Source organism: Saccharomycopsis crataegensis, assembly GCF_037102585.1.
Source record: "Saccharomycopsis crataegensis DNA, jcf7180000000085, whole genome shotgun sequence".
Taxonomy (NCBI): domain Eukaryota; kingdom Fungi; phylum Ascomycota; class Saccharomycetes; order Ascoideales; family Saccharomycopsidaceae; genus Saccharomycopsis; species Saccharomycopsis crataegensis.
The window spans coordinates 917,363-944,680 of NW_027043830.1; the positions used below are offsets into that span (position 1 = coordinate 917,363).

The 27,318-nt window shown below is 36.9% G+C and overlaps 11 protein-coding genes across 11 annotated transcripts; 8 read left to right on the forward strand and 3 right to left on the reverse strand. All coding sequences in view use genetic code 12, as the record gives it.

Annotated features, from left to right (window-relative positions):
• Positions 1-341: 341 nt before the first annotated feature.
• MRS2 (Mrs2p) lies at positions 342-2,150 on the forward strand (the record flags this gene model as incomplete). The annotated part of the gene is made up of 1 exon (XM_064998725.1): positions 342-2,150. One exon carries the CDS (start codon positions 342-344, stop codon positions 2,148-2,150), a length of 1,809 nt encoding a protein of 602 aa, XP_064854797.1.
• Positions 2,151-2,746: 596 nt separating this feature from the next.
• On the reverse strand, positions 2,747-4,089 carry VMA4 (H(+)-transporting V1 sector ATPase subunit E; the record flags this gene model as incomplete). The annotated part of the gene is made up of 3 exons (XM_064998726.1): positions 2,747-3,328; positions 3,616-3,693; positions 4,057-4,089. 3 exons carry the CDS (start codon positions 4,087-4,089, stop codon positions 2,747-2,749), a joined length of 693 nt encoding a protein of 230 aa, XP_064854798.1.
• Positions 4,090-4,641: 552 nt separating this feature from the next.
• DASC09_051280 (uncharacterized protein) lies at positions 4,642-6,102 on the forward strand (the record flags this gene model as incomplete). Its single annotated transcript, XM_064998727.1, has 1 exon — positions 4,642-6,102. One exon carries the CDS (start codon positions 4,642-4,644, stop codon positions 6,100-6,102), a length of 1,461 nt encoding a protein of 486 aa, XP_064854799.1.
• Positions 6,103-6,832: 730 nt separating this feature from the next.
• PPX1 (exopolyphosphatase) lies at positions 6,833-8,104 on the forward strand (the record flags this gene model as incomplete). Its single annotated transcript, XM_064998728.1, has 1 exon — positions 6,833-8,104. One exon carries the CDS (start codon positions 6,833-6,835, stop codon positions 8,102-8,104), a length of 1,272 nt encoding a protein of 423 aa, XP_064854800.1.
• Positions 8,105-8,558: 454 nt separating this feature from the next.
• DASC09_051300 (chromatin-remodeling ATPase) lies at positions 8,559-12,047 on the reverse strand (the record flags this gene model as incomplete). The annotated part of the gene is made up of 1 exon (XM_064998729.1): positions 8,559-12,047. The coding sequence occupies one exon, from the start codon at positions 12,045-12,047 to the stop codon at positions 8,559-8,561; it is 3,489 nt and encodes a 1,162-aa protein (XP_064854801.1).
• A 707-nt stretch (positions 12,048-12,754) lies between these two features.
• On the forward strand, positions 12,755-13,483 carry DASC09_051310 (Hsp20/alpha crystallin family protein; the record flags this gene model as incomplete). Its single annotated transcript, XM_064998730.1, has 1 exon — positions 12,755-13,483. One exon carries the CDS (start codon positions 12,755-12,757, stop codon positions 13,481-13,483), a length of 729 nt encoding a protein of 242 aa, XP_064854802.1.
• Positions 13,484-15,046: 1,563 nt separating this feature from the next.
• On the forward strand, positions 15,047-16,714 carry DASC09_051320 (uncharacterized protein; the record flags this gene model as incomplete). Its single annotated transcript, XM_064998731.1, has 1 exon — positions 15,047-16,714. The coding sequence occupies one exon, from the start codon at positions 15,047-15,049 to the stop codon at positions 16,712-16,714; it is 1,668 nt and encodes a 555-aa protein (XP_064854803.1).
• A 396-nt stretch (positions 16,715-17,110) lies between these two features.
• On the forward strand, positions 17,111-18,370 carry DASC09_051330 (Scs3 protein; the record flags this gene model as incomplete). Its single annotated transcript, XM_064998732.1, has 1 exon — positions 17,111-18,370. The coding sequence occupies one exon, from the start codon at positions 17,111-17,113 to the stop codon at positions 18,368-18,370; it is 1,260 nt and encodes a 419-aa protein (XP_064854804.1).
• A 492-nt stretch (positions 18,371-18,862) lies between these two features.
• DASC09_051340 (uncharacterized protein) lies at positions 18,863-20,947 on the reverse strand (the record flags this gene model as incomplete). The annotated part of the gene is made up of 1 exon (XM_064998733.1): positions 18,863-20,947. The coding sequence occupies one exon, from the start codon at positions 20,945-20,947 to the stop codon at positions 18,863-18,865; it is 2,085 nt and encodes a 694-aa protein (XP_064854805.1).
• A 393-nt stretch (positions 20,948-21,340) lies between these two features.
• On the forward strand, positions 21,341-22,912 carry DASC09_051350 (uncharacterized protein; the record flags this gene model as incomplete). Its single annotated transcript, XM_064998734.1, has 1 exon — positions 21,341-22,912. The coding sequence occupies one exon, from the start codon at positions 21,341-21,343 to the stop codon at positions 22,910-22,912; it is 1,572 nt and encodes a 523-aa protein (XP_064854806.1).
• Positions 22,913-25,320: 2,408 nt separating this feature from the next.
• On the forward strand, positions 25,321-26,670 carry DASC09_051360 (uncharacterized protein; the record flags this gene model as incomplete). The annotated part of the gene is made up of 1 exon (XM_064998735.1): positions 25,321-26,670. One exon carries the CDS (start codon positions 25,321-25,323, stop codon positions 26,668-26,670), a length of 1,350 nt encoding a protein of 449 aa, XP_064854807.1.
• Positions 26,671-27,318: the final 648 nt, after the last annotated feature.

Genomic DNA, 27,318 nt, shown 5'->3' on the forward strand with positions numbered 1-27,318 from the left:
TTCTGGGGAACGGAGCTTTGACCAGCTCCGCAATGTCTGAAACGCAAAAGGAATGGGTTTTCCGTTCTCTATCTATTATTTAACGATGTTAAATTATTATTATTGATAATGTGAAGTGGGATAAAATGTGTTGGTATGCACGTGAGATTCCTTTTTTATCATCATCCCAAAAGGATATTCTGAATTTGCCATTGATTAGTTTGAAATATCTATATATCACCATTTACAAATACCTCAAAATGCGCCGGTTAACTCCAATAGTACGATACGGGATGGTATATACTGAATCTAGTATCCCGGATAACCTCATACGATGTCGGCGACCCCTTTTGACCCGAAATATGAGAAATTCATACAGCAGATTGGATATCCGATCTGCCCAATCTTCATCATTTTCCAGCTACCTCCCAAATAATGATTCACAGTCAAATTCTCGCATATCATTGAGGAGAACCAATAGTTCATACTCTCTCACTCTAAAACCAGTTCATATTAACGATAATTATGTCAGTTGCACTACCATTAATGTCCATGGTGACATCGAGTGCATGTCCAAGAAGTATCCCAAGATGGACTTCCTACGAAAATTAGATCTATATCCAAGAGATTTGCGAAAAATAGATAATTCCTCAATTGATATCGTTCCAACTGTCGCGGTCAGAAAAAATTGTATCCTTGTGAATTTGTTGCATATCAAGTCAATCATCATGAAGGATAAAATAATGATTTTTGATACCTCAGATTCGTCGTCAGTTAGCAAATTATCTCTATTTATTTATGATTTGCAAGATAAATTGAAAACCAATATCACCCAGAACACGTCTTTTGAATTCAAGGCATTGGAAACCATATTAATCAACGTTATGAGTGTGCTTGAAAATGACTTAAATTACCATATTTCCAAATGTACCACAGTACTAACAGAATTGGAAAACCAAATTGATAGAACAAAACTTCGGGATCTATTGATTTATTCCAAGGCTTTAACCAACTATTCTCAGAAATCTTTGTTGATTAGAAATGTTCTTGACGAGTTATTAGAAACCGATGAAGATTTAAAGGGGATGTACTTAACCCAAATTTTTAATGTACAAAGCAGCGCCAGTGATCAAGTAAAATCCTTGGAGGAGATTACAAAAAAATCACAAGTTTCACCGTCACAAATTTCCTTGGTACACAATAACACCAAAGATTCTTCTTCTATGGACTCTGTCATGGATCTGGACGGTGGCAACGATTTCAATTTCAGCGAAGTAGAAATCTTATTAGAAAATTATTATACCCAGTGTGATGAATTCGTTCAACAAGCAAACTCCTTGATATCCGATATTAAATCTACTGAGGAAATCGTCAATATCATTCTTGATTCTAACAGAAATTCTCTTATGTTGTATGACTTGAAAATCACCATATATACTCTTGGATTCACCGTTGCCACTACAGTTCCGGCATTTTATGGTATGAACTTGAAAAACTTTATCGAGGACTCACCTTATGGGTTTGGTATGGTTGTGGGAATCTCTATTTTTTCGGCACTAGGGATAACCATGGTCAACTTCAATAAGTTGAGATCAGTTCAAAGATTAACCATGATGATGGGTAATGACGGGAACTTAGACCGATTCATCAAAGAAAACATGAGTATTGGAACTTCTTCAGAATCTTCAGAATTATCATATTCCAGTAAAGCGCCAACAAATTCTTCGCACCCGTACATTACGAATCCATCAAATGGACCGGCAGTGAATAAAATCATTCCAAAACCTTCATCACTGGCGTATACTAATATTATTCCTGGGATATTGCAGTATCAAAATAATTTTATGAATCGCACGGCCAAGAGTTCAAATATTTCGTCAACATCATCCACATATCATACCAACACTATTCCCTCTAATTCAGGATCAAGCGAAAAGAGCACCCAAATTTCATTAACCAAAGGTTCTTTAAGAAGTAGATTTTCAAATTGGTTTTATTGTTATAGATTTTGGTCCTGGAAAATGCAGTTAGAACAACTCAAGAGATTTGAATGGGCGTTAATGAAGCATAGATTCTTTCGAAAAAGATTGGGGAAGCAACATCCAATGGTTGATGCGAAACAAAAAGCCATGGCTTGGAGATGGTTAATTGAAGAACAACAAAAAAAATAGGGTCGATACATATTTATCGAATGACTTTCTAGTCTCTTCAAACTCGAGGAATTAGTTTTGGTCTTTGTAAATAGACTATTATTGTATTATATTGCTAACAAAGATGAATCAATCAACCTGATAATTGATAAAACTTTGCTTTTTTTTTTATATATAAAACTTGGTGATATTTTTTGTTCCACTAACGAATACAGATTTATATGATTATTTTTTTTTTTTTTCATTTTTTTTTTTCATAATATCTATTGTAAATTTGAATCATTGGAGTAGTTTTGAGTGTATGAAAAGTGTTAACTTGGAAATTGGGCTATCACTATATAATATTTACCAAGAACAGAATATTAATATTTTCTCAATCGGTTTATATTTTAATTGAATAGAATAATTATAACAGATGGTAAATATGAAATTTCACAGCAACAATCCAAGTTTCCACAATGACAAAAAAGAAATTAATTCAAGATAGAGAAAAAAAATTAGTAGGGGGTCACCGGAAAATCACAAACAAAAAAAAAACTAATAATAATGATAAATAAATAAAAACTGGAAATAAAAAATAACATCAATCAACATAATATCTCTACCCATCTCGATGATTATTCAAAAAACTTTCTGGTATGAGAAGGACCAAAGAGTTCTAATCTAATCGATGGTAAAGCAGTTTCGGACAACAAATGCAATCTTTCTTCTAAGGTGTTGTTAACTTCAATTTTACCGGTACCGTTGACAATAATGACACCACCAATTAAGGCATCATCCAAGTATTCATCTTCTTTGATGAGGATTTCGACTGGGAATTTGGCAGTCTTCTCAAAAACTTCGGTGACAGTTGGCAAAATTTCCTTCACCAATTCAGTGTCGCCTTTTCTAATCTTCAATGAAACTTTTGGTTCTAACAAAGTATAAAGACCTTCCTCAACCAACTTGATCATAACTTCCTTGTATGCCTTAGCATCCTTGACAGATGCCTTCAATTGGGTTTCAGTTGAGGCATAGATTTCATTGAGGATACTTTCACGTTCGGCCAAGATCTTTAATCTGGTTTTGTTAACAATTGTAGATTTGGTAATTTGTTGGGCTAATTCAGATTTCTTCAATTTTTGTTCGAATAATTTATCAATTGAAGAAATTTCGGAACGAACGATATTAGATTTTTCAATTTCATATTCTTCGTCAGCCTAGCAAAAAAAAAATAGTTAGTAAAGTAATCTCAGTATTAACCAAAAAAGAAGACATTGATAGAATACCATTTAGCGCTCTCATCGGCCATCCTTTTTTTTTCCAGTTCCGACTAAACACCAATGAATAGTGAAACTTTTATCGTTATAATCCTTCTGAAGATGTATGCTCTCAACATTCTAGATAGAAGCCAGATGATATAGTTCACTTTACCGCTAGCACTACAAAAAATTCTTAGTCGGTGGCTGCATGTTTATCGCTCGCCACAAAAAAAAATTGAACTTACCTTCAATCTTATTTCCTTAGCTTTTTCTTCAGCTTCTTTCTTGATGAAGGCTTCCATCTTGAAGAGTTCATGACTGACCTATGGATTACATGTTAGTATTTTCACCACAAAAGAAGCGCTTGATTGGCAGGCATCGAAAATGATTGACAAAGACTCTTGAAGATTTGGGGACACCAATTAGCCCCAAACTAGCTATGATGATAAACGCTCGCTCCATAACAAGAACCAAACAATCCAAAAACATTATACGAGCCAACAAAGTTATTTAACTAGAGTTGATACATTGATAAGATAAGAAGACACTTGTGATGATGAGACTTATTGACATCATTGCTTATAATTTTACCCCTATTATTCTGCATAGTTTTCCCTTTTGCAATCATATTTTATTCATTTTCTGATAAAAGAAAACCATAGTAGAAATAGTTCATTAACACATACTTGGTCATCACTTAAGGCGTGGGAGGATGGCATCTTGCTGGTGATGGTGAAACTAATTCTTCAAATTATGTTTTAAAAAAGATGTTTTTGTGAGATCTATCAATGAAAAAAAACCAGCGATAACAAAAGTGCAGATGAACAAAGAGTAATCTGATATTTTGTTTCCCGTAGGTGAATTGTCGATATCTGATACAGACCTTGTAACAGTGTTATTTCAATTCCCATTTTTTTTTTCTACAGTTGATAATAATTTCTGGTGGCCGGAAAGGCGCGGGTGACACCCGTGCACCACAAAACTGAGGAACATAGTTAGTGTGTGGGTGCTCTGGACGAGAAGGGAAAGAATGGGTAAAGATCTCCCTCAAAATTGACAGGAACTTCTACCCTGATTGTGAATCGCCACTTACAACACTGGGGATATTCAGGCCATTTGCTTCTTTGTAATTACAAGGTAAAGAAATAAAACAAAAAACAGCAGCAAAATAGTTTGGTTGTAGCCAATTAAATATTTGAAGTACGGAGATTCTCTTGGTTCATGCTAGTTAGTCCAATGATATTGGCGGTGATTTACAAAAGAAAAAAGCTATGAAGGACCTGATATTCCCCAGTATTGTCGGGATTAATGGCATATACAATGAGTCTTCTAACATTAATATGAAGGCAAATGATAACAATAGTACAGTATCGAATCAAAACTCAAATCAACAAACCATATCCAACCAAAACTCCCAAGTTGTTGGTGCCATCACTGCAAGTATTCGTGCTTTCACATATCAAATCTCTGCCTTGTATCTCAGAACTCCAATGAAGTTGTTTCGACCTTCAAGGTTTGACTATATGGCTTTTACTAGACTAGCTCTATTTTATAATGAAAAGGTTTCAGAGTTGAAAGAATCCCATAAAACAGCGCAAAATCCGGCATTACGTTCAACCGTCCAACCTCAAAAATATAGTTTCTTCAAACACTCAAGCATTGCTCTACTTGTGCAAGCTGTACAGAAACATGGATGGAGATTTATTCCAGATAATGTTCTACCCCCTTTATTAGCAAACAGTTTTACTGGGGTGGTGTTGTATACTTCCTATTTATCTACATTGAATAGATACGCAGCTCAAGATGATTCCATTAGTATCAGACCAAGCGGTAATGTTATCGAACCCCGTTTTTCCGACTGCTTTAGGGCAGGGCTTTTCGCTGGGGCAATACAATCTCTAGTGGCAGCACCTATCGATGCTATATACACTCGTTCTTCAGCGGCAGAACTATTATCCCAAAAGCATGAGAATCTCTGGAAATATGGAATTTATAAATTGAGAAACATCGGATTGATCGGGGTATTTGCTGGCTATGGTCTTAGTTTAATAAAAGAATCAGTGGGATTCGCATTTTATTTCTCAACTTTTGAATTGATTAAAAACCAAGCATTCAATAAGACAATCAATTTCATTGATGGAGTTAGAAATTTCAAATATTACTATTTGGGTATGATTTTTAAAGGTGAACCAACCAGTTTAAAGGAATCTAATAAGACTACTTATAAAGTGTTGAAATCGAGTTTTATTTTATTTGGTGGCGCTTCTGCTGCTTGTATTTTACAGGTCATTCAATTCCCATTGACAAAAATCCAAAATATTCATTTGTCGAGACTTGAGGCTTTAGATTATTATAATTTACAAGTTCCAGAATACAAGACTCCTCATTATAACTCCAATAGATATCGATTGATCACTCATGTTGAGGAGTTCCCGAAATTTTTACAAAAACCGATTGAAGGGGTTAACCGTGGGGCTTTCCATTTCAAATATTGGACCAAGAGAATCACCACAAACCCGATGGTTAGTGTGTACTATAAATCTTACTTGGAGACCTTAACTAGAATTTTGACTATCCAAAGAAACAAGAACTTAACTTGGTGGCAGTGGTCATACATGGGCTTTGGCAGAAACGTTGTTTCAACAATTCCTGCAACCAGTGTATGCTTATTGGCATTTGAAATCATGAGAGTTAGATTAACTGATGGGATTGAGGAAAGAGTGTTTTCCTGATATTGATGTGATTCATCCTTTGCATATCAGGCTACTATTTTAGATTTTTTTTTTTTTCTTATCCAATTTCCATTTTATTAAATTTCTGCTTTTTTTTTCTTTTTTTTTTTTTCTTCACTTTACTGGCTATTTTCTCTTTATAATGGCGAGAGTAATAGATTGAATATTTTCAGACAGGGTTTTCACTATTTCCTTTCATTTATATATTATTTTTCCTCCTTTTATAGACCGATATCTTAATTAGTTTCTATTCATTTTATCTCTTGCATACAAACAAATGTCACAATTTATTGCTCACTCACATGTAAAGAGAGAAGATAGTATAGAAGTCATTATGGATGAGAATTTGCAAATATCGCGGAATGATGAAGATCATAGTTGTTTTTGAGTAATGGTTAGTGTAGTGTAAAACCAAATATTATTACTGAGAGTGATTTATGGTAAGCACCGAGGCTAAATGTGCACAAACAGAAGAATAGACTCTTCTGAAGATAACTCTTGAACTCCTGGTGATGGAGTTTAACGTGTTTGTTACTTTCTTGAAAGCTCTAACATTCTAACTGTCCTAGTTATACCTATATTGTATACAATAACAAAGGGTTTTTTTTTGTTATCATTGACACCCCCAATTTTATATGCGCCGGTTATGTGCCAATATTCAAGAGATTAATGATGAGAAAAATATTTTTTGATCTTTTATCTATATATATTCCAAAGATTATTATCAAAGATGCAAAAGATGGTGATGTCTATCGCAACCTTCTTGCGTAACGCAAAATCTGCGTTTACAGACCTTAAAAGTCATCCCTCGAAACTCAAGTTTGTCATCGGGAATCAATCAGGGGATTTGGACTCGATTATTTCTTCAATTAGTTATGCTTACTTGAGCTATATCGCCGAATATACTTCGCTACCGTCTAATCACGTACCACCAAGGATAAATACGATTCCAGTTTTGAATTTCAAAAGCTCAGAACTAGAATTGAGAAAAGATGTGGAATATTTATTCAGTGATCTTAAGGTGGAGAAGCAGGACTTATGTTTTATCAATGAGTTGAAATTTAATGCTGAAGAAAAGCAAAACTTGGAGTTGGTATTGGTCGATCATAACTCTATTGAATCTAATATCAGGAACCAACTATATTATAAAGATGGAAATATTGTATCTATAATTGATCACCACAAGGATGAAAATCAATACTTGGATGCCCAACCAAGAATCATTGAGGTGGTTGGCTCATGCTCCACGATGATTGCAAAACACTGGTTTGAAAAATTAGGAATAATGGATAACAAATTTCAAATCAATAGATCCTCGGCTAATGAAGTTGGTAAAAATTTTGATTTGCAAGAATTGGCCAAACTACTTCTTGGACCTTTGTTGATCGACACTTCAAATTTACAATACAAGACCACCCCTGACGACATTGGCATTTTCAAAGCATATAGAGAAATATCAACTGGGTTAAATACTACTGAATACTTTGATATTCTAAAAAAAGAGAAAGACAACATTGATACTTTAAAAGCTGTTGATATAATTAACAAAGACTACAAGGCTTATCAATTTGTTAACCCAGAATTGAACTCCGAGGTTCAATTATTAGCAGGCGAGGATATTATTATCGGCATAACATCGATTGTGAAACCTATGGGATGGTTATTGAGTAGAGATGGACTTTTAGAAATGGAGAAAAGTATTGATGAGTTTGGAAAGGCTAATAATGTTAATGTGTTGATTTTAATGACCAATTTCAATGATGCTACTCATGGTTTCTGTAGGGAATTGGCGATAAAGCCGATTATAGATGCAACAGGGCCGGCTACTCAAGCAAATGTGAAATTATCTCAATTCTTAAAAAGAAAGCTTTTAACTAGTGACTTAGAATTGCAACTTAAACTGTCAAGTAATAGAGAGGGAGGATTACAAGTATATAGCCAGCATAATCTAAAGGCCAGTCGCAAGCAAGTAGCGCCAATTCTACGGACTTTGTTGACCTAATGCTTTTTTTTGTTTTTTTTTTCTAGCAAATTATAGATAATTAATATATAACCGGAATTTTCGACCTTTTATAATTACTGTTATTATCATTTTGTAGTTTTCAAAAATATGAAGCAGTCATACAGTTTTATTATATTTTTTCACCCTTGGAGTTAAAAACTCTATTTATCGGTCTTGATGCCCAATTAGGTAATTAAAGGCGAATTTATTGCCGCTCTAAAGGCCAACTCAAATAATTTGCGTAAGTTCAATGGGCTACAAAGTAAATAAGCTGTGAGATATTTATTAAAATTATAAGGAAATGATAGGTGTTTCCTTGAGTACTTATACAATTTTATGAAAAGAAAAGAAATGAGAAATTACAAACAAAATTACAAAGAAAAAAAAAAGAATAAGAAAACAGAATAGAAAGAGACAGAAGCCAGTGAAGTCAAAACACAATGCAAGACTACCCTCAGGATTTTTTGTTGAAATAGGAAGAAATATCACCGTTACTTTTCGCCTTACTGTTTCCTTTAGTTCCTGGCTTTGGACCTGGTTTCTTCTTATACTTGGCCCCCGGCTTTGGACCTGGTTTGTTTCTTTTTGCACCGGAAGCCGAGTCGGTTTTAGAGGTCACCTTTTTTTTAGCAGCACCTCTCTTTGGAGCGCTCTTCTTGGGTTCATCTTTCTTCTTTTTACTTCTCAAGGAAACGCTGGACTTCAATGAAAGTTTTTTGATAGACACCTTCTTTCTTTTATTAGTTCTGTTCTTCTTCTTATCATCCAACGCTTTTCTTTTTTTGGTAAGAATAGTCAACACTTGTTGCTCATTGCTTTCAACTTCCTTGACAACAGCGGCTAGCAATGCGTTACATCTTCTATTCAATTCAGTAGAAGTTCTACTCTTCAAAAAATAATCAAACTTGAAAATGTTCGATTTCAAGATTTCCTTATGAATAGTTTCATAAATTCCGTCACTATCAATACCGTGCTTAAACAACATAACCAAAAGGAACGCATCTTCATCAGGAGTGAAGGAAGTTGAAGTTGGTGGGAACTTTAATTCTAATTCATTCAATGGAGACTCATATTGACTGATCTTCTTATGTAAGCTACTCCGCTGTTTGATTTGTTTGGCAATTTTCTCTTCACCTTGTTCAATTTGCATTATATATCTTTCAAAACCTTCGATTTCAGTATATCTGTTCCAAAATGTTTCTGAATATTCTTTGATCTCATCAAAAGTTTTCACTGTCATAACGACATTATTTTCAATCATTTCATTGGCAACTAAATCAATATTATGTCTTCCATGTTTGGCAGAAGCAGAAATAAAATGATTAAATTCTCTCCTGGACCAATTGCCATATCCTTCTTTTAGGTATTCTTCTTTGAGCTTTTCTTCTTCCTCTGTCAAGGCGGTAGCGTGATCGACTTCAATTTGCTCTAATTTATTGTCGAGTTTAATATCCTCAGCGCTAAGGGCAGATTTAGTATTCCCTGTACCACCATTACTTTGGGGTTTCTGATTAAGTGGGACTTTGTAATTGATTTGCTTTCTGTACCAGTACTTTTCCTTCTCGTGTAATGTAAAAAGATTTGGTGAATAAAATTGATGATCATACAATGTCATTTGCTTTGGCGCTTTCGGACCCTTAGGCTCGGTTGATGCTGGTCTGCCACCAGAATTCAAAACATCACGATAATAACCATCAATGCTATAATTCTCTTTTCTTTCTCTTTTACCAGGATTTAACCACATGAACCCAGAACCAATTTTCTTTGTATTTTGTTTTTTGAAGTCAGTGCCATTCCATTGATAAGCAGAAGTGTTTTCGGCTTCTAGATCTTGTAGCTCATCAAAACCCAATTTAGCATACTTTGAATTTAATTCTTTAGTTCTCTTTTCCGAATTTGCTAGCAAATCATCTAAGTTAATCTCATCGCCGGCATCACCATCTTCATCTGAATCTTTAGGTTGACCAGCTGAGTTATTGAACATATCATGTGCACCATACCTGATCATATTTAATAACTCATCTTTATCGACTTGTTGATTCGCCAGGGATGCTCTTGCTTGCTGGATAACGACCTGGTCTAATCTTAATTTTTTCATGGCCCTTTCCAAAACCTTCTCTTCGATGGTGTTTTCTGTCACCATTCTGAAAACTTTGACTTGTTTCTTTTGTCCAATTCTATGGGCTCTGTCCATAGCTTGCAAATCAGCTTGAGGATTCCAATCTGAATCGTAAAGAACTACTACATCGGCACTGGTTAAGTTGATACCTAAACCACCAGCTCTAGTAGTTAACAAAAAGATGAATTTATCCGAACCTTCAGCATTATACTCATCGATTTGTTGAATACGATCCTCATGGTCGGTGGAACCATCAATTCTGCAATACCCATAACCCCTAAAATAACAATAATCTTCCATAATATCTAGCATTCTGCTCATTTGAGAAAAAATTAAAACTCTGGAACCTTCGGCTTTGAATTTTTTCAAAAGATTATCCAAAACCTTTAATTTTTGAGAGTTAAACACCAAATGTTCATCAGTGGTATACGGTGGACCTGGTTCAACCCCATCAAACAAATACGGATGGTTAGAACATTTTCTCAACTGCATGACAATGTTTAATAATCTTGTCTTTGATTCCTTTTTACCATTCAAGCCGTTGACAGCATCCAAATCTTTTTCCAATAGCTTTCTGTATAGTTTTTTCTGCAAAGGCGACAATGAAACGTACAAGTTCATTTCTTTCTTCGGAAGCAATGACTTTTCCACCTGTGATTTTATACGGCGCAATAAGAAGGGGGATAAAATCGTATGCAATTGTTTGATAACTTCTTGTTGATCTTGATCATGATCTTGATCATTTTCAGCATTAGTCGCGCCAAAATATTCATCAAAGCTTTCAGAATCACTGAAAACATCAGGCAAAATGAAATTCAACAATGCCCAAAGTTCATGTAAATTATTTTGTAAAGGAGTGCCTGTAATTAATAATCTATTTCTAGAAGTGAATAATCTAATGACCTGGGATAACAAGCTTTGTTCATTCTTAATTCTGTGTGCCTCGTCAATTACAATATAGCTCCATTCAATTTTTTTGAGAGTGGCTTTTTCCTTAATGACCAATTCATAAGAGGAAATCACAACATCAAAATCACAAGACATAATTTTTTGATTTATTATATCTGCTCTTTGAGTTTTATCACCAGTAAGAACCACGGTATTGAATTGAGGTATCCATTTACCAAACTCTCTTTGCCAGTTTTCCAAAGTTGATTTTGGAACAATCACCAAATGGGGTCCGACAATACCTTTGAAGAAGCGCAAATACCCAAGAAATGAGATTGTTTGTAATGTTTTACCAAGACCCATTTCATCGGCCAAAATCCCACTAAGATTATTTTCATGTAAAGACACTAACCAATTGAGACCCTGGATTTGGTATTCCCTTAGTTTCCCATTGATATACGATGGTGATTCTGTGAATTCAATGATATCGGAATCATTGGAACTGCCAAGCAATTCGGCATCTTCTTCCTTTTCGGTTTTGCGTCTTCTAACTCCTTCGGAACCAGTAAATTTCCCAGATTTCTTATTCACATCGTCGTCATTCAAGATAGATTTATGTAAAGTTTCTTCGACCTTGGCGATCACCTGTTTGAATTTTGGGTCCTTTTTTGCCCTTGATTGGATGAATGTTTTGAATAGATGGGACAAATCTAACAAATGTTTATATCTTTTTGTGATTTCGTGGAGATGTCTTTCATCATTTTCCAGCCCTTTGGTTTCATCCACAAAATAAAACGATTTTCTATCGACATTTGTTTCCACAATATGATTTTTTTCAGGTTCAGGAGACTCTGTTGTTACTATTGAGGTTGCAGGCAGTTGATTTGTGACGGCAGCGGGACTGTTGACATCTGATACAGGCTCTGCCTCTGTCATGATGATGATGCGTTGAGAGGAATATAAAATTGGGGATCTTTTCTTATCAATAGAATCAGAAGAATATTTAGTGAGCAAGATTCAATGATTTCCCAACGTTATTTTATTTGTTGTTGATGTTCTGGTTACAAATTTAAAAGGGCAGACAATTGCACAAAAAAAAAATCAACGTGAATTAACAAACATTGAGGAGAAAAAAAAAAAAAGCGACGCGAAAATATTTCTAGAGAAAAAAAAAAAAAAATAAAAGATAAAAGAAATGACACGTGTTAGGTCATGTGGATTAAGAAGAAGCGGAAGTAGAGAGAGAGAGGTGTGTGTGTGAATGTGTATATACGGATCAGTATGATAATTTATCTTATCATTCATTAATTTAATACGCACTATACTATATGCCACATGTATTCACATGATCAAAACAATAAAGACGCCAGAGCTCTCTGGTGTATAGCATCATCAGGCTTCGCCTACTGTTCTAGTAAGTTCTACTGCTAGAAGCTTCAGAATTTTCTAGATGCCTGATAGTTCTAGAAGATTCGCGCGCAGACCAAGGTGGCGAACAGAATCTGCGTATAAAGCGACACCAGAATCTCTCATAATTTTCTGTAGTTTATTTTATTTTTCTATTATTAATAATCAACAATTAAATTTTCCTTATTTATTTATTTTTATAAAAAAAAACATCCTTTTTCAACGCTACGACCAAAATGTCCATTCTTTTTGATACTCCTGCTTTCTACCGTGCACCTGCTGCATTATCTGGTTCTTGTGATCTTAACCCCTTCATTGGCAATTATAGAGACTTATCTGATATTTTAACTCCTGAATTATTTGCTGCTGTACCAAACAACTCAAAGGATGCTGCTATTCCTCCTTTCTGCCCATCCAAATCAGAAGCTGTCAAAAGACACATTAGCAAAACCGCCGACAATGTGAAACGGTCAAAAACCGAATCTCCGAGGAAGAACCAATCACGTTCCAAAAGAGAAGGTCATGATGAGAAGAAAGATCGTATCAAGCCATCTTCTTCGGTTATCGTTCCTCCAATAAATGTCAGGGAAACCAGAGATAGCATTGAAATACTCGTATCCATTCCAGGTACCACCAGGGAGCAAATCAATGTTGATTTCAACAAAACTGCCAGTTTATTATCTGTGACCGGTACCCTTCCTAGACCCGATAGTTTAGATCTGGTACTAAAGGGCCACTTGAACGAAATTGAGACTGGAAGTTTTGAAAGAAAGATCCAAATCCCAAAAGAGGTAAAGGTTGATCACTCGAAACTTACTGCTGACTATGATAATGGAATCTTGAAAGTAGAACTTCCTAAGAAGATAAATATTCCAAAGCAGGTTGAACTTCCGAAGAAGATTGAAGAACCAGTACAGCAGTCACAAATGCCAGCTGTAAGAAGAATTCGTGTTGAGTTCCTTTAAATTATATTCGCAAACAGTATGATATATTATTTGTTTTTTCGTTTTTATTTTTGTTTTGTTTACCCCATGTTCTTTTGTTTCTTCTTGCAGATTTATTTTAATTTTAATGCTTTTCGTTTGATATAAGGTGATTGACTATTGTAAGCCTTTGGTGATATGATAATAATAATAGCAAAAATAAAAATTATTATTGGCTTGGAATATATATATTATACTACACATCCATTCCTATTACTTATTATAGTAAAACACAGGAACTTTGTAACATATACCACCAGTATTGTTCATTCATTACCTAATCAATTACTTATTATCGGATCCTTATCTTATCCCTTTTTTTATAATTACTATTCCATACTCATTATATATTTAAAGAGGTACTAAACCACTTATTCCTTACATATTATTTTAATAAAAAAATTGCAATGGCTACTAGTGAGTCTGGTACTAAGAATGGATGCTTTCTATTCATACTATACTACTTACTTGTAGTGGACCAGAGTCCTCTTTATATACTTCTACGGAAGCCGCCAGTATCCTGCGGATATAGCCGGATTCTTTCCTTGTGTCTTCTATGGTAGCGGTGCCCTTCTATGGCAGCGATGCCCTTCTATGGCAGCGATGCCCTTCTATGGCAGCGATGCCCTTCTATGGCAGCGATGCCCTTCTATGGCAGCGATGCCTTTCCATGACACCGACGGATATCACCTTATTACAAAAATCAAGTTAATATTACAGACTTCAACATCCTCAATGCACACACCAATTTACGCGTATTTATCAGTTTCACCTGAATATAGGAATCTGTAATTTTAAATTTAAACCTGGCTTTTTCTTCAACTGCTTCTTCAAAATATAACTCTGGTTGATTTGTATTCAAAATTCAGGTTTGTGGTGTTGCTATGTTGAGAAAATCACCTTGCGGGGTGCTACTTAACCGTTGCATAATTAGTACGTCATTTACAAAAAAATTACTGATCAAACCTTCGGTCTCACAAAGTTCTCTTTGAGAAGAAATTACTGTATTTCCAAACTAATAAATTGTAGTCCCTATGCTGCCATTTTTCATTCTGATGTATATGGGCAGCAACTGTCACAATAAAAGACGGCTTTGTCTGCCGTGTTCGGTGCCCTTAGTAGTATTTATTACCCGTGGGTGTGGTACATGTGATAACGCACATTGAAAAATTCAGGTGGCAGGCTGACAACTTTTTGCGTTACTATAGTAAAAGCGAATAGCACCAATTGAGAACGGACACCAGCACTACAAAAACGGATTATCAGTACTAAAAACGTCTATTTTTGGGGGTGGCACAAAAAAATCAGCCTTTTTTTTTTAGCGCCCCATTACTTCCCCATCACCAATTAATGTCAAACTTTTTTTAGCGTCGCATGGTTTACTATCAACTGACCATTTCATCAATTGCCTAGAAAATTATTGTTATGGAAGAGTGGTTAGTACTCGTGTTGTTTCTTCTTTTGGCGGTGACAGTAAAACGTCAGTCAGACCATCAAGAAGAGTTAAAACAGGCCCATGATGTGCTCTATCAATCCATATATAAAATGTACGAGGAGGAAATATCAGAGATAGATGGCGAGTCGAGAAACTTAAAGAAAAAGTTATTAGGTCTAACGGGGAGAACCAAGCAACAAGAGGAGAAGTTGTTGATGTTATTGGAAGATTTGCGGGTTAAAGATGGCTTGATTCTGACAATTAACCAAAAGATTAGTGCCTTAAAGATTGAAATTATCAAATACCAAAATACGATCCAAAGTGAGCAAGAAAAATATAACATCCTGAGAAAAGGTAGCGAGACAATTGAAAACATGTTCAATAAATTCTTGAATGAGAAAACTGAAATCAGCAGAAAGACAAAAGAACTTGAATCGAAAATCCACGAAAAAGCTAACCAAAGCAAAACATTGAGGACAAATTATGACGAAACGGTCTTCAAAATCCTTCAATCAAAGGCCAAAAAAGTGTCAGTTATGGAAAAGTTGAAAGTCGATGAAAATGAAAATGACTCTTTAAATAGAACGATTAAAGAAAACATTTACATGTTGAAAAAAGTTTCTAATTTCTATATTCCAAAACTCATGGAATTTGAATCTACTTTTAAAAATCATTGGGTTCCCCTCCTTAATAGCTTAAAGCCTGAGGCTGCGAAACTTGAGGAAACAATTAATGATGACTTATCCAAATATGAGAACCTCAAGATTCTCAATTGTACCGATGTTGCTGTCAACTCTTCCATGAGAATCAAAGCAGTATTGGATAAACTTATTAAATATGAATCGAAAACTTTGGAAGAGATTAATAGTCGTCGAAGCTCATATCATTATATTCTCAATGACATAAAAACTAGTTATAATACGTTAGCGCAAAACTTTTACGTGTTGGTCGGTCAATGGTTATCAAATAACTCACCACATTCTACAACATCCAGAGCATCCAGTGGGATAGTAGCATTGCAGTCGATTACTCCAATAAATTCTCCTGGTGGTCTCAGCTTCCCACCAGCTCTGGGAAAACTCAGTAACTGTAACCCATCGATTCCAGCGATGGAAGGCTCGGAATTGACAAATATTCTCAAAACTAATCTTTTCAGTGATTTGAACCTCAGGCATTTGGGGAGCATTTTTAATGATAGTAGTTTTAACCCGACCATTGATCAATCACATACCTCTTCCTCGTCATCTAACACAACGGCGTTGCTTTCTTGGGATGACGATATGCAATTCCATCAAATCCTACCGGGTTCAGCAGATACCAATGGTGAAGATGGTCACAACAATGAATTCGATCAAAATTATAATGACTTAAATGAAGAAAATTCTGTGCACACCAATGATACCAGCATTTCTTCCGCCTCTGGCTCAGAGAACTTCTTTGGCGTCGCAAATTTAGAATCCTTTGAATTTCCGGTTTCTTCCACCCAACCTACATTTCCTGATTACATGGACGATGAAGATTTCGAAGAAATAGATGTTTCAGAGGATGAATCTGGGTTCCAGGCATCAGCACCATCGAGGTCCACGGGAACTGTTGGTCGGATGAGTACAACCGGACCATCTCAACAAGGTTTGCAAAGGAGCAATTCGTCAAGAGAAGCAAATAGCGCTCCGTCTATTTACTCTAGTTCTTTCAGAAATGGAAGCAGTGAAGAGATCTTGAGGCCTAGGGTGGTGCGGAGGTACGATCTGGATTTAAGAAGGAACACTGTCATGTAAAGTCCTACTACACAATACAATACAAGACGCTTCGTTTCCCATTTTTTATTATATTTATACTATATATTTCTATACTATATTTTTCTGTTTTGTTCTCTTTGGGTGTTGAAATGGGCGTAAATGATTAAAATGAGTGTAAAGTACAAAAAGCTCCGCGCTTATGTAATCGATTAGATGGAAAAAAAATGAAAGCTAGAAAGCACAAAAATCCGATGGCAAACTGGGGCTTCAGCTATACCACATTTATTCATCTCATCAATTTATGAGCAAAGAATAATAAAATACATTGGTGTGTCCAATAATTTTTATCTAATAGATATATAATACAGTGAAGAAACATACAAGCAAAGAGCAATCCTCGTGATAATTGGGAAATACGAGAAAAGATCAATCGCAATGTCTTCGTTCTCTCCACATGATGAATCTCTGTCAAAAGTCACATCGTTACCGAAAGGAAAAAGTAACAATAGCGCCTCAGAGTCGCCACTACTAGGTGATTCAAACGTATCATATTCGGAGTCCTCGGTGTATGAATTGCCTTTGAACAAAGTAACGAAGCTCATCTCCGCCACCGCCAGGAAATTGAGATTATCCGGTCCCGAACTTGTTGTACTTTGTATATATCCAACGATTATGATGGTTGGTCAAGTTATGCATTTGGTAAGGACTTTGTTTTTGAGTGGGAATGAACTAGAAAATGACTGGTTGCTCCACAAGAACTACTTTACGCAGAAGCGTAATATCATCAACGTAATTTTCGTCAAGCAAGGATGGGGCTGGACCAGTGCAGTATACTTTTACCTTATCGGCAGTTGGGTCCTTTTGAAAATTAGTCCATTATCTCCGAAACTGGCAGATGGTAAAAGTTGCATACCCGTTAGGAAGGTTAGTGGAAGCATTTTACGTTACTTGATGGCCACATTGTGGTGGGTTTTCTTCACCCAATGGTTTTTTGGCCGGCCTTTGATGGACCGGGTGTTCCTTGCTACTGGAGGTAAATGTACTAGTATTGCCCACTCTGAGAGGTTATTGAACTACATTGATAGAAATCCTGACTTGAAAAATGAATTAAGGAAGATTGAAATCGACTCTGGCAGCTACTTAGGTCCTGGTCCATTGGTCCCTAACAGCGATGGTATTAGTGATTCAGATGTGGATGCTTATGAGGCTAAGATATCCTCTGCTATATGTCGAAGAGTCGGCGGTAATTGGAAAGGTGGTCATGATCCAAGTGGTCATTGTTTCTTGCTTGTTCATGCGTCGCTTTTCCTCTGGTTTGAACTTTTACCTCTTTCGGTGCTTCAAATTCGGAAATTGTATGAAACTAACCACATTTTCCATCAACTTGTCAATAGTAGTGAGCTTCTCGAAGTTCTTGTCTGCAAATGGTCATTTGATCTTGACTTTGCTACCTTCAGAAACAAGGCCCAGCTGATGCCTGCTCATCGTCCAAGTGGAAGAGGTAAGATTATGGAAATCTTGGCGTTCTTGGGCACTCCTCCGGTGGTGACTTGGATGTTATTAGGATTATGGTCCTGGATGCTTCTAATAACTACCATTTATTTCCATTCTTTACCAGAATTAATCGGTGGGTTTGCGGCTGGGTATTTTGAGATTGTGACAGCCATTTATATGTCGAGATTTTGTGGTCAATGAGTACTGATATATACTCTTTAGAAAATCTTACAAAAGAATATGAAAAATAAAAAATGAAATTTTTTTCTGGCTTGGGAGTGTATGTGTATGTATGTGTTTTTGTTTTTATTTTTTCAGTGTTGTTGTGCTATTTTATTGTAATAGCATATACCACTCCAAGCGGACCATATTTTTAGTATAGACGAGTAATTTTAGAGAATGTGTTATTTTTTGTAATTTTAGTTTGGATCTTTCCTCCATCTCATTTCTCCGCCTTCTAGGACATTGTTTTCATTTTTTTAATGGGATCGTCTTTTCTTTTTTTTTTTTTTTTTGGCATAAAGAGGAGACCAGCCCAACAACATTCAACACGTAAATAGAAAATGTTGAAATTACAAAAATACAAGTCGCTCCAGTGTATTGGATAATAAAATTGTTCTATCACTATACCAGAGATTTGCAAAATAAAAAAAAAAAAAATGCTACTAGAAAAGAACTGAACTATCAATGTCATCATTTGACTCTCCAACTTGCCTCTCCTAATGATTGCAACTCCCCAATTTTTCTCCAAATATGCCCAACCAACAACCCTGTACCAACAAGAACACACAAGATATTCATCACGTAGTACCCATCTTTCACCACCATGCACTCCCCACCAAAAATACCAACACATACCTGTTTGGTAGGATCGGTTGCACAAGTTGGTAAGTTGGAACTTTGACCACTGTTGGACCAGAAATCAATTTTTTCGGTAGTAGTGTATCTTGAGTAGGCAGCAATTGATGAAGAGGTCGAGGCGGAAAGCGCAGCAACGGAGGTGATTGATGTCGAGAATGTTGTAGATAAGTAAGTGAGAAACTTAGATATATCAAATTTAGAAGCACTATAACTAGAGAAGAGTGATAGTTGTTCCAAACTTGGGGTGGTTGGGAAATATGTTTGGGACTCAAGTGTGGATGCCGTGAGACTGAGGAACTCCTTAACATTAGTCCAAAATTTCTCGAATGAGGCAACAGAAGCATCATTGGAGGTTAATGCTTCCGGGGCACAAATTGCAAATGTCATTCTATCAATGAATTTCAATAAAAAGAATTTAGGCCATGTGCCACCAAAGTTGCTGAGGGTGTTGAGAGTAGTCATATAGGTGCCACCAATGGTTGGGTCAGCGATTCTTGTGTGGAAAGCTGATAATGACACGAACTGAATAGTGCTCATTAAAGAGCTGAACAAATGTTGGATAATCACTAATAAAAAGTACCAGGAGGTAACGGTTGACACAAGTTGGCCTGTAGTTGGATCTGGGCGTTGCGGGAAAATGTAAACCACAATTTGACCGAGAAGTGCGGCAACAAGTCTGCCAACGTACCCATATAGCCAAGGATTAAGCGCGGAATTCCCGCGAGACCATTTTGCGACATAGTACCCAAAGATGATTTCGAATGGGAAATCAATGAGGACAGTCAAAGAAAGATCTTCTTTAGAAAACCCTCTATCGAGAAGTTTTAAGTTGGTGGCCCCTTCATTTATGAGGAATCCAAATTTGCAAATGAGAAGAATAATTATGAATTGTTGAACGGGATAAAGCGATAAAACACGATACATTTTCGAGTAAGTTTTCCTGAGGTTTTCCCATCCGCTAGACCGGTTGAATGGGTCATCATCATCCTCTTGACCGAATGCCAATCCATCATCTTCAAGCCTTTTCTGCTGGGACTGAAGATGGGCCGGGACTTCTGGAACCTTGAGTGCCACAAACGCGGTACAGGCCAAGAAAATAATCCCACTGAGAACCATGTACTGGCCCAAAGATATGAGGCCAACGTCTTTTTGGTTGGCGGTGGACCGGAAATATTTGTTCATGAATTCTTTCGAGTTGAATGCAAGAAATACTGTGAATGATAGAAAGTAGCCGGTGTTTAAACCTACAGTTTGTGCAGTAGAAGCGTAACTTTTGCTGGCCGGGGATAGGATGACAAGAGCCCAACTATCGACGGCAATGTCTTGGGTAGATGCCATTAACACGAGGACGAAAAAGCAGAATGTTAAGGTATTTAGATTTTTGGACAAATCGGCAAAATAGGTGTCGATTCTAAAGCCAAGAATGATAAACACCAAACCGGTAAGTGACTGAACGGGGATGATCCATGAACGACGACGGCCAATTTTCTTGCTATAAAAAGAATCTACAAATGGAGACCAGAAAAGTTTGAGAGAATATGGGTACGAGGCCAAGGAGAACGTGCCTAACTGCGAGTATGAAAGATGGGAGGATTTCATGAGGAACGGGATTGATCCGAAGGCCAAACCGACAGGGATACCTTGGAGGAAGTATAACAATACTAGAAGATAGAATGCTGGCTTGTCTACTGTGAGAAGGGCACCACTATTTGAAGGTTTGTAAGAATCATTAGCATTCTGAGTATTGATGCCAAAAGAGTGTTGAGGATTATGATGGGATGGAGAGTGCAAATGATGGGGAGACATGCGATGGTTACTATTATCCAAAGCATCAACACCCAGGTTGTACACTGGGGAGGTGGTCGGGGTGACGTGTACTGGCAAGAGTTCTATTGCGTCTTCATCATCGTGGCCCATTGTTTGATTGGTCTTTGAGATAATACAATAGAGAGAAATATATAGGGTGGTACTTATCAGACAGATATTTCAGTCTGTTAGCGTAAACAGTTTTTTTTTTCTGTGGATGTATGAGTGTCTGGGTTTTTTTTATCAGACCCGAGGCAGTGGTATGTCGCACCTACCGGGTGTTTGGATGGGTGGGCGGTTGTTTGTTTTGTTGGACTCCGTACGCACCCCACCTTCTTCCCCGCATGCAGCTTTTTGACACGATTGTCGCAGTGGGTCTCTGTTGTATGTGTGGTAATATTTATATATATATATATATATGTATGAGCACCCATTGCTGACTTTTTCTCGCTCTCTTTCCTTTTGTACTCCTGCTGACATAATACACCGCCCCTCAGTTACATAATGTCGGCCATACTCAAACAACGGGTGAGATACCCTCAATACCTCCCTAAGCTAAAGACCCCTGAACAGTGTGTTGACCTCTTCAAACACGGCCAGTACATTGGCTGGTCAGGCTTCACGGGAGTAGGTTCTCCAAAAGTAGTTCCAAACGCCCTTGCTAATCATGTCGAGGCCACCGGGTTACAAGGGAAACTTGCCTTCAATTTGTTTATCGGCGCTAGCGCCGGCCCCGAAGAAAGTAGATGGGCCGATCTCAATATGATCCTTAGAAGGGCACCTCATCAGGTCGGTAAACCAATTGCCAACGCTATCAATGATGGGAGAACCCAGTTTTTCGATAAACATTTGTCCATGTTCCCTCAAGACTTGACCTATGGGTATTATACCAAGGATAAGGAAAATGATATGTTAGACTACACCATAATTGAAGCCACAGCAATCAAAGAAGATGGCTCAATTGTCCCTGGTCCAGCGGTCGGCAGCTCCCCAGAGTTTATCAGTGTGTCTGATAAAGTTATTATCGAGGTTAATACCGCCATACCATCTTTTGAAGGCCTTCATGATATCGATATGCCTACTTTCCCTCCATTTAGACCAGCTTATCCATATGTACGTGTCGATGATAAGTGCGGACGCGATTCCATCCCTGTAGACCCGAATCGCGTGGTTGCTATTGTTGAAAGCACGATGTCCGATAGAGTTCCGGCAAATACCCCGTCGGATAATATTTCGAGAGCTATTGCCAATCATTTGATTGAATTTCTAGAACACGAAGTCAAATTAGGAAGAATGCCTGCAAATTTGCATCCACTACAATCTGGTATCGGTAATATAGCCAATGCAGTTATTGAAGGGCTTGCGCAGTCATCTTTCAAGAATCTTACCGTTTGGACGGAAGTTTTGCAAGACTCTTTCCTTGATTTTTTCGAAAAAGGAACCTTAGATTACGCCACTGCTACCTCCATCAGGCTTACTGAAAAAGGATTCGAAAGATTCTTTAACAATTGGGACCTTTACAGTTCCAAGCTTTGTTTAAGGGCGCAAACTGTATCAAATTCTCCTGAAATTATTCGCCGTATGGGTCTTATTGCCATGAATACCCCGGTCGAAGTTGATATTTATGGCCATGCCAATTCTACAAATGTCAGCGGATCTAAAATGTTGCATGGAATTGGAGGGTCTGCTGACTTTCTTAGAAATGCTAAATTGTCAGTGATGCATACCCCATCTGCTCGCCCATCTAAAATTGACCCTACTGGAATTTCGTGTGTCGTTCCATTTGCTAGCCATGTTGATCAAACAGAACATGACCTCGATGTCATTGTCACTGAACAAGGCTTGGCTGATTTAAGAGGAATGTCTCCAAAAGAACGAGCTTTGGAAATCATTAATAGATGTGCTCACCCTGACTATAAACCTCAGTTGATGGACTATTTCGATAGATCGGTGCATTATGCTCTGAAGAGAAAAGCATTACATGAACCACATATTTTGAAGGATGTCTTCAAGATGCATTCAAATTTTGAACATAATGGGACAATGAAGTTGGATAGTTGGGATGTCAAGTTTTGACTGAGCTAATCTTGTTTTAGTTTTATTTTTTTTTTGTCAAATAATATTCTTTTCCATTTTTATATCATTCTATATTATACTTCATACTCTGCCAAATTGCCAATATTACATCTTATTATCGCCATTAAAAGAATTCGCTCTTGTTATTTGTAGAATGGTTCTCTAGGCCTTGTGGTAGAAAATGTAGGGCAAAATAGTTTTCATGGTAACAGGTCGCATGATGAAACTATGAGTTATAATACAATGTATTTGAAATTTTTGGAGAAGCAGATCTATTTCAAAATGGCAAACAGTCATCAGTTTTAGGGATTTTCCCTTATTTCCATTTATTTTTTTTGGAGCAAATTGTTTATATTTTGGAAAGTCTTAGACTAATTCAGAAGATCACCAAGATTTCATTTTTTTGTTATTGTTTTTGTTTTCATGGGGACCCTCGTCAAACATTCCGCTGCATGTCCCACTATGCATCCATGCACCGAATGAAAATTTCTGCCTGTATTACAGCGAAGTGCAGAGTCCGTCTCGTTTGTCCATGTTTTGATTTAATCTTTCACGTCATCGTGTAGCGTAAATGTGTTTTACAGAGTTAAGAGAATAAAATCACGGTAGTCAGTTAGTGTTCCTGCTCCTTTCCTCCCACGCAATCCGGCGGTGCATGTTGTCTTTAATTACTAGTTTATTTTTAGCATGATCACAGATACCATAAATCGAAGAATGTGTAGTATACACACACCTCTTTTGACGGGAAGTTTCAATGTCTGTTTGAGATCAGTATAGCAATACCTCTCATCAAATCGAACACCATTGAGGACTCCGTCAACACTCTTATTAGAAGTTCAGATGATGTTAGTATGTGAAATACATCAAATCTGAAAAGTTGTGTAACAATAAGATCAGTTATTTATGGGTTATTGTTGGCACCACCACACCTGTTGCAGGTTGGTTCGCTTAGTCAACGACGGATTACTAGGATATTATTCACTCACCCATTGACCAATGACGTTATGTGATGCTGGAACTACTAACTGAATTTATGCTGTTATCTAACTTGTAAATCTCTTACAATAGTAATAACCTTGAGTATGGATATGATACTCTTATTTATAGAATATTCCCCTATAGGGGTATCAAAAGAGCTTCCACTTATCATGGAAGGTAGTTTATTATTTAAGGATCGTGTGATCATATAGTCTAGTTTAATCTGTAGAAGAACTTAACTATTGAAGTTAAAACATCTCATTGTACAACTACTTACCGACCTCAACCTCTGTTGCTTGTAATGGATAATCAGTCTGATCCTTCTACTGGTACTTCCGGTGAAGTGCAACAGTCTGGCGTTGTCTTGGACAACGGGCGGCTCCAACAATATTATTTGCTATGATCTTTTGACCCCTGAATTCCAGTTTTTCAGACTCTAGCAATATGATTACTGTAAGAGAGCTTGATCGATTAACATTATTATCGCGGATAAAACTTGGGGATTCGTTGCAGTGCTGATCATTTGACATGCTGTGAAAAGACGGTCCTTACAAAGTGAGACCTTTAGGGTCTGATTAATAACTAGTCTAAGACCATACTTCGGTAAATATTCAATAGAATCGAATTTTAGTTGAAAATAACCATGTGTGAAATAATGTCACGGAAAATTTTATTTCAGTTAATCCTCATAAAAACCAAAGTATTTCCGAATCCCGATAATACCACAGTTCTTCAAACACTGTGTACACAAATTCAGTGTGTCAGGACCTCGCTTAGGTATTATCAATTAGAATATTAAATTTGGCGATTATTATTTCTTTCCAATAATATGTTAATGGAAGATCTGAACATGCATCTCTTTTGTTTGTGTTTTTTTTCTTCAATATCTTCATTTTCATTCACAATAAACCGTTTAGTTTATCAAGAATGTTTTGGGCAAAAACAGATTTTTTTTTTTTTTCACAATACGTCAAAATCGTTGTAACAACAAATAAATGTAAACGAAACCGGGGGGAATAAACAGTAAGCAATAAGGTATAGTGCATCTGCTGGTTTTAGATGATATTAGTCCTAGTCGAGCCATGTGTGTCACCAATATAGTGGTTTTTTGTTTTTTGTTTACATTTTCTTGTGCCAAAGCCATGCATAACCGACCTGACGGGGCCCTGGTCGACCCGTCTAACGCGTCGTCTGCCAGTGTTTGTTTGTGTGTCTGACATGCATGTCTGATATTTTTTATTTTTTCTTTCAACATTAACTAACATTTCTCGAGAATGGCAAATTATATAACAGCTCAGGATCCACTCGGTATACTGATTTTACAATTATGTTTAATTATTCCTAGATACAAAACAATATAAATATTACTCAGTCAACAGACAAGCTTTACGGATCATTATCTTATAAATTCAATAACTCATATCATTATTATGTTCTTGCCTGTCTTCTTGTTAGCCACCGTTGCCTCTGCAATGGCTCCCTACACTAATAGCACTATTGCTTCTACTGATGATCAAATGACTACTGCCGTTGTTTACGAAAAAGATTTCACTACCGTCACTGACACCATTACTTCCTGTTCTGGATACTCTACCTGTGTGCCACTCATCACCATCCACACTACTGAAACTATCACCTCTTACACTACCACTTGTCCTCTTTCTGCTTTGAGTACTTTATCCACCACTCTTCCAGTTATTGAGTCAAGCAGCTCTTCCAAACCACAATCTACCACCACTCTCGAACCAGCTTTCAGCAGTGAAAGCTCATCATCGGTAGCAACTACTTCTACTGTCCCAAGTTCATCATCTGTGGAAACTACTTCTAAAACTGTTCCAGGCTCCCAATTGACTACTACTGTTGTCACTGACACCTCTTTGACCACTACTGAAGTCACTATCACCTCTTGTGCAGGTCACACTGCTTGTACTGAATCTGTTACCTACAGCACCGTCGAAGTCACCACCGTGTATACTACTACCTGTCCACTTTCTGAGCTCACCACTGTTACTCCATCTTCCACTACCACCATTCCAACCACTGCTCCAACCACCTCTAAATCTTCTACCACTGTTACCCCATCTACCACTACCACCATTCCAACCACCTCTGAATCTTCTACCACTTCCGAGTCTTCTTCCATTGAATCTTCTATCGCTAATTCTACTACCATTGAATCTTCTTCAATTGAGTCCATTACTACTCTCGAGGCTACTAGTGAAACCGTTGTTCCATCTACTAGTTTGACCACCACTACCAGTTCAGCTTCAGGAACCACCGACATTTTCTCCACTGCTTCTTACACCACTAGTTTTGTCACTACTTCTAGTGATGTCACCGTTCTCATCACTATCACTAGCTGTTCCGAAGATTCTTGCTCTACCGGTGTCACCAGTACCACCTCCCAAGTTGTTACCACCTACACCACTGTTTGTCCTTTGACTTCCACCACCGCCGTCTCTACCATCACTTCTGCTCCAGTTGAATCTTCTACTTCCTCTCTTCCAGAATTGACTACTTCTAGCAAAGAATCTTCTACCACTAAAGCCACTACTGTCAGCAAGACCTTGAGCAAGACTAGCAGTACTACTGTTGAAAACTCTTCTACCTCTATCACTTCTTCTTTGTCTACCTCTCTCACTTCTTCTTTGTCTACCTCTGTCACTTCAGCTTCATCTACTTCTGTCACTACCCCACTTATCCAAACCGGTGCTGGTAACCAAAAGAACATCGCTTATGGCTCATCTGTTTTCGGTCTTATTGCCTTGTTCTTGCTCTAATAGTTAAGCGAACATTAATTCATCTTATCATCAGTATTTTTTTCATCCTCTTTGCATAATTTTTATCTTCGTCATATTTTGTTTTTGGTTTTTTAAATATTTTTTGTTTCTCTCATTTTCTGCATCTCCACTTTTTGACATTCTTATTTTCGGTATCATTTCTTTCTACCTTGCATTATTCATTACTTGATTTTAGTTGCATTTTTCAATCAGAATACTTTCTGAATTTAAATATACATTGGTTTTTAATATTAAAAAAAAAACGTTAGTGTTCTCAAACAAAAAGATCTTTTATATTTCTTTTGCCTTATTTTTGCTATTAACAACCTCTCGTCTGATACAAAGTTCTTAGCTTAAGAACGAGGTAAATAAATGACTAATTCCCACCCCCTTTAACCAGGCAGGGACTTCTCACGAATTTAAGATTCTCATTTTTGACACAATGGCAAGAACTTATCGACTCCAATAATCTGGTCTGTCCTCCTTTTTCCTTGCACATTTAATGAACGACTAAGATGTAATATTTACTGCCTTTCTTGACACTATCATCTATCAATTAATGTCAAACAAAAATTTTTGAATGGAGCCCAAAGTAATATACTCGGTATTGATTTCTTAATATATATATATATATTCCAATAAACAAAA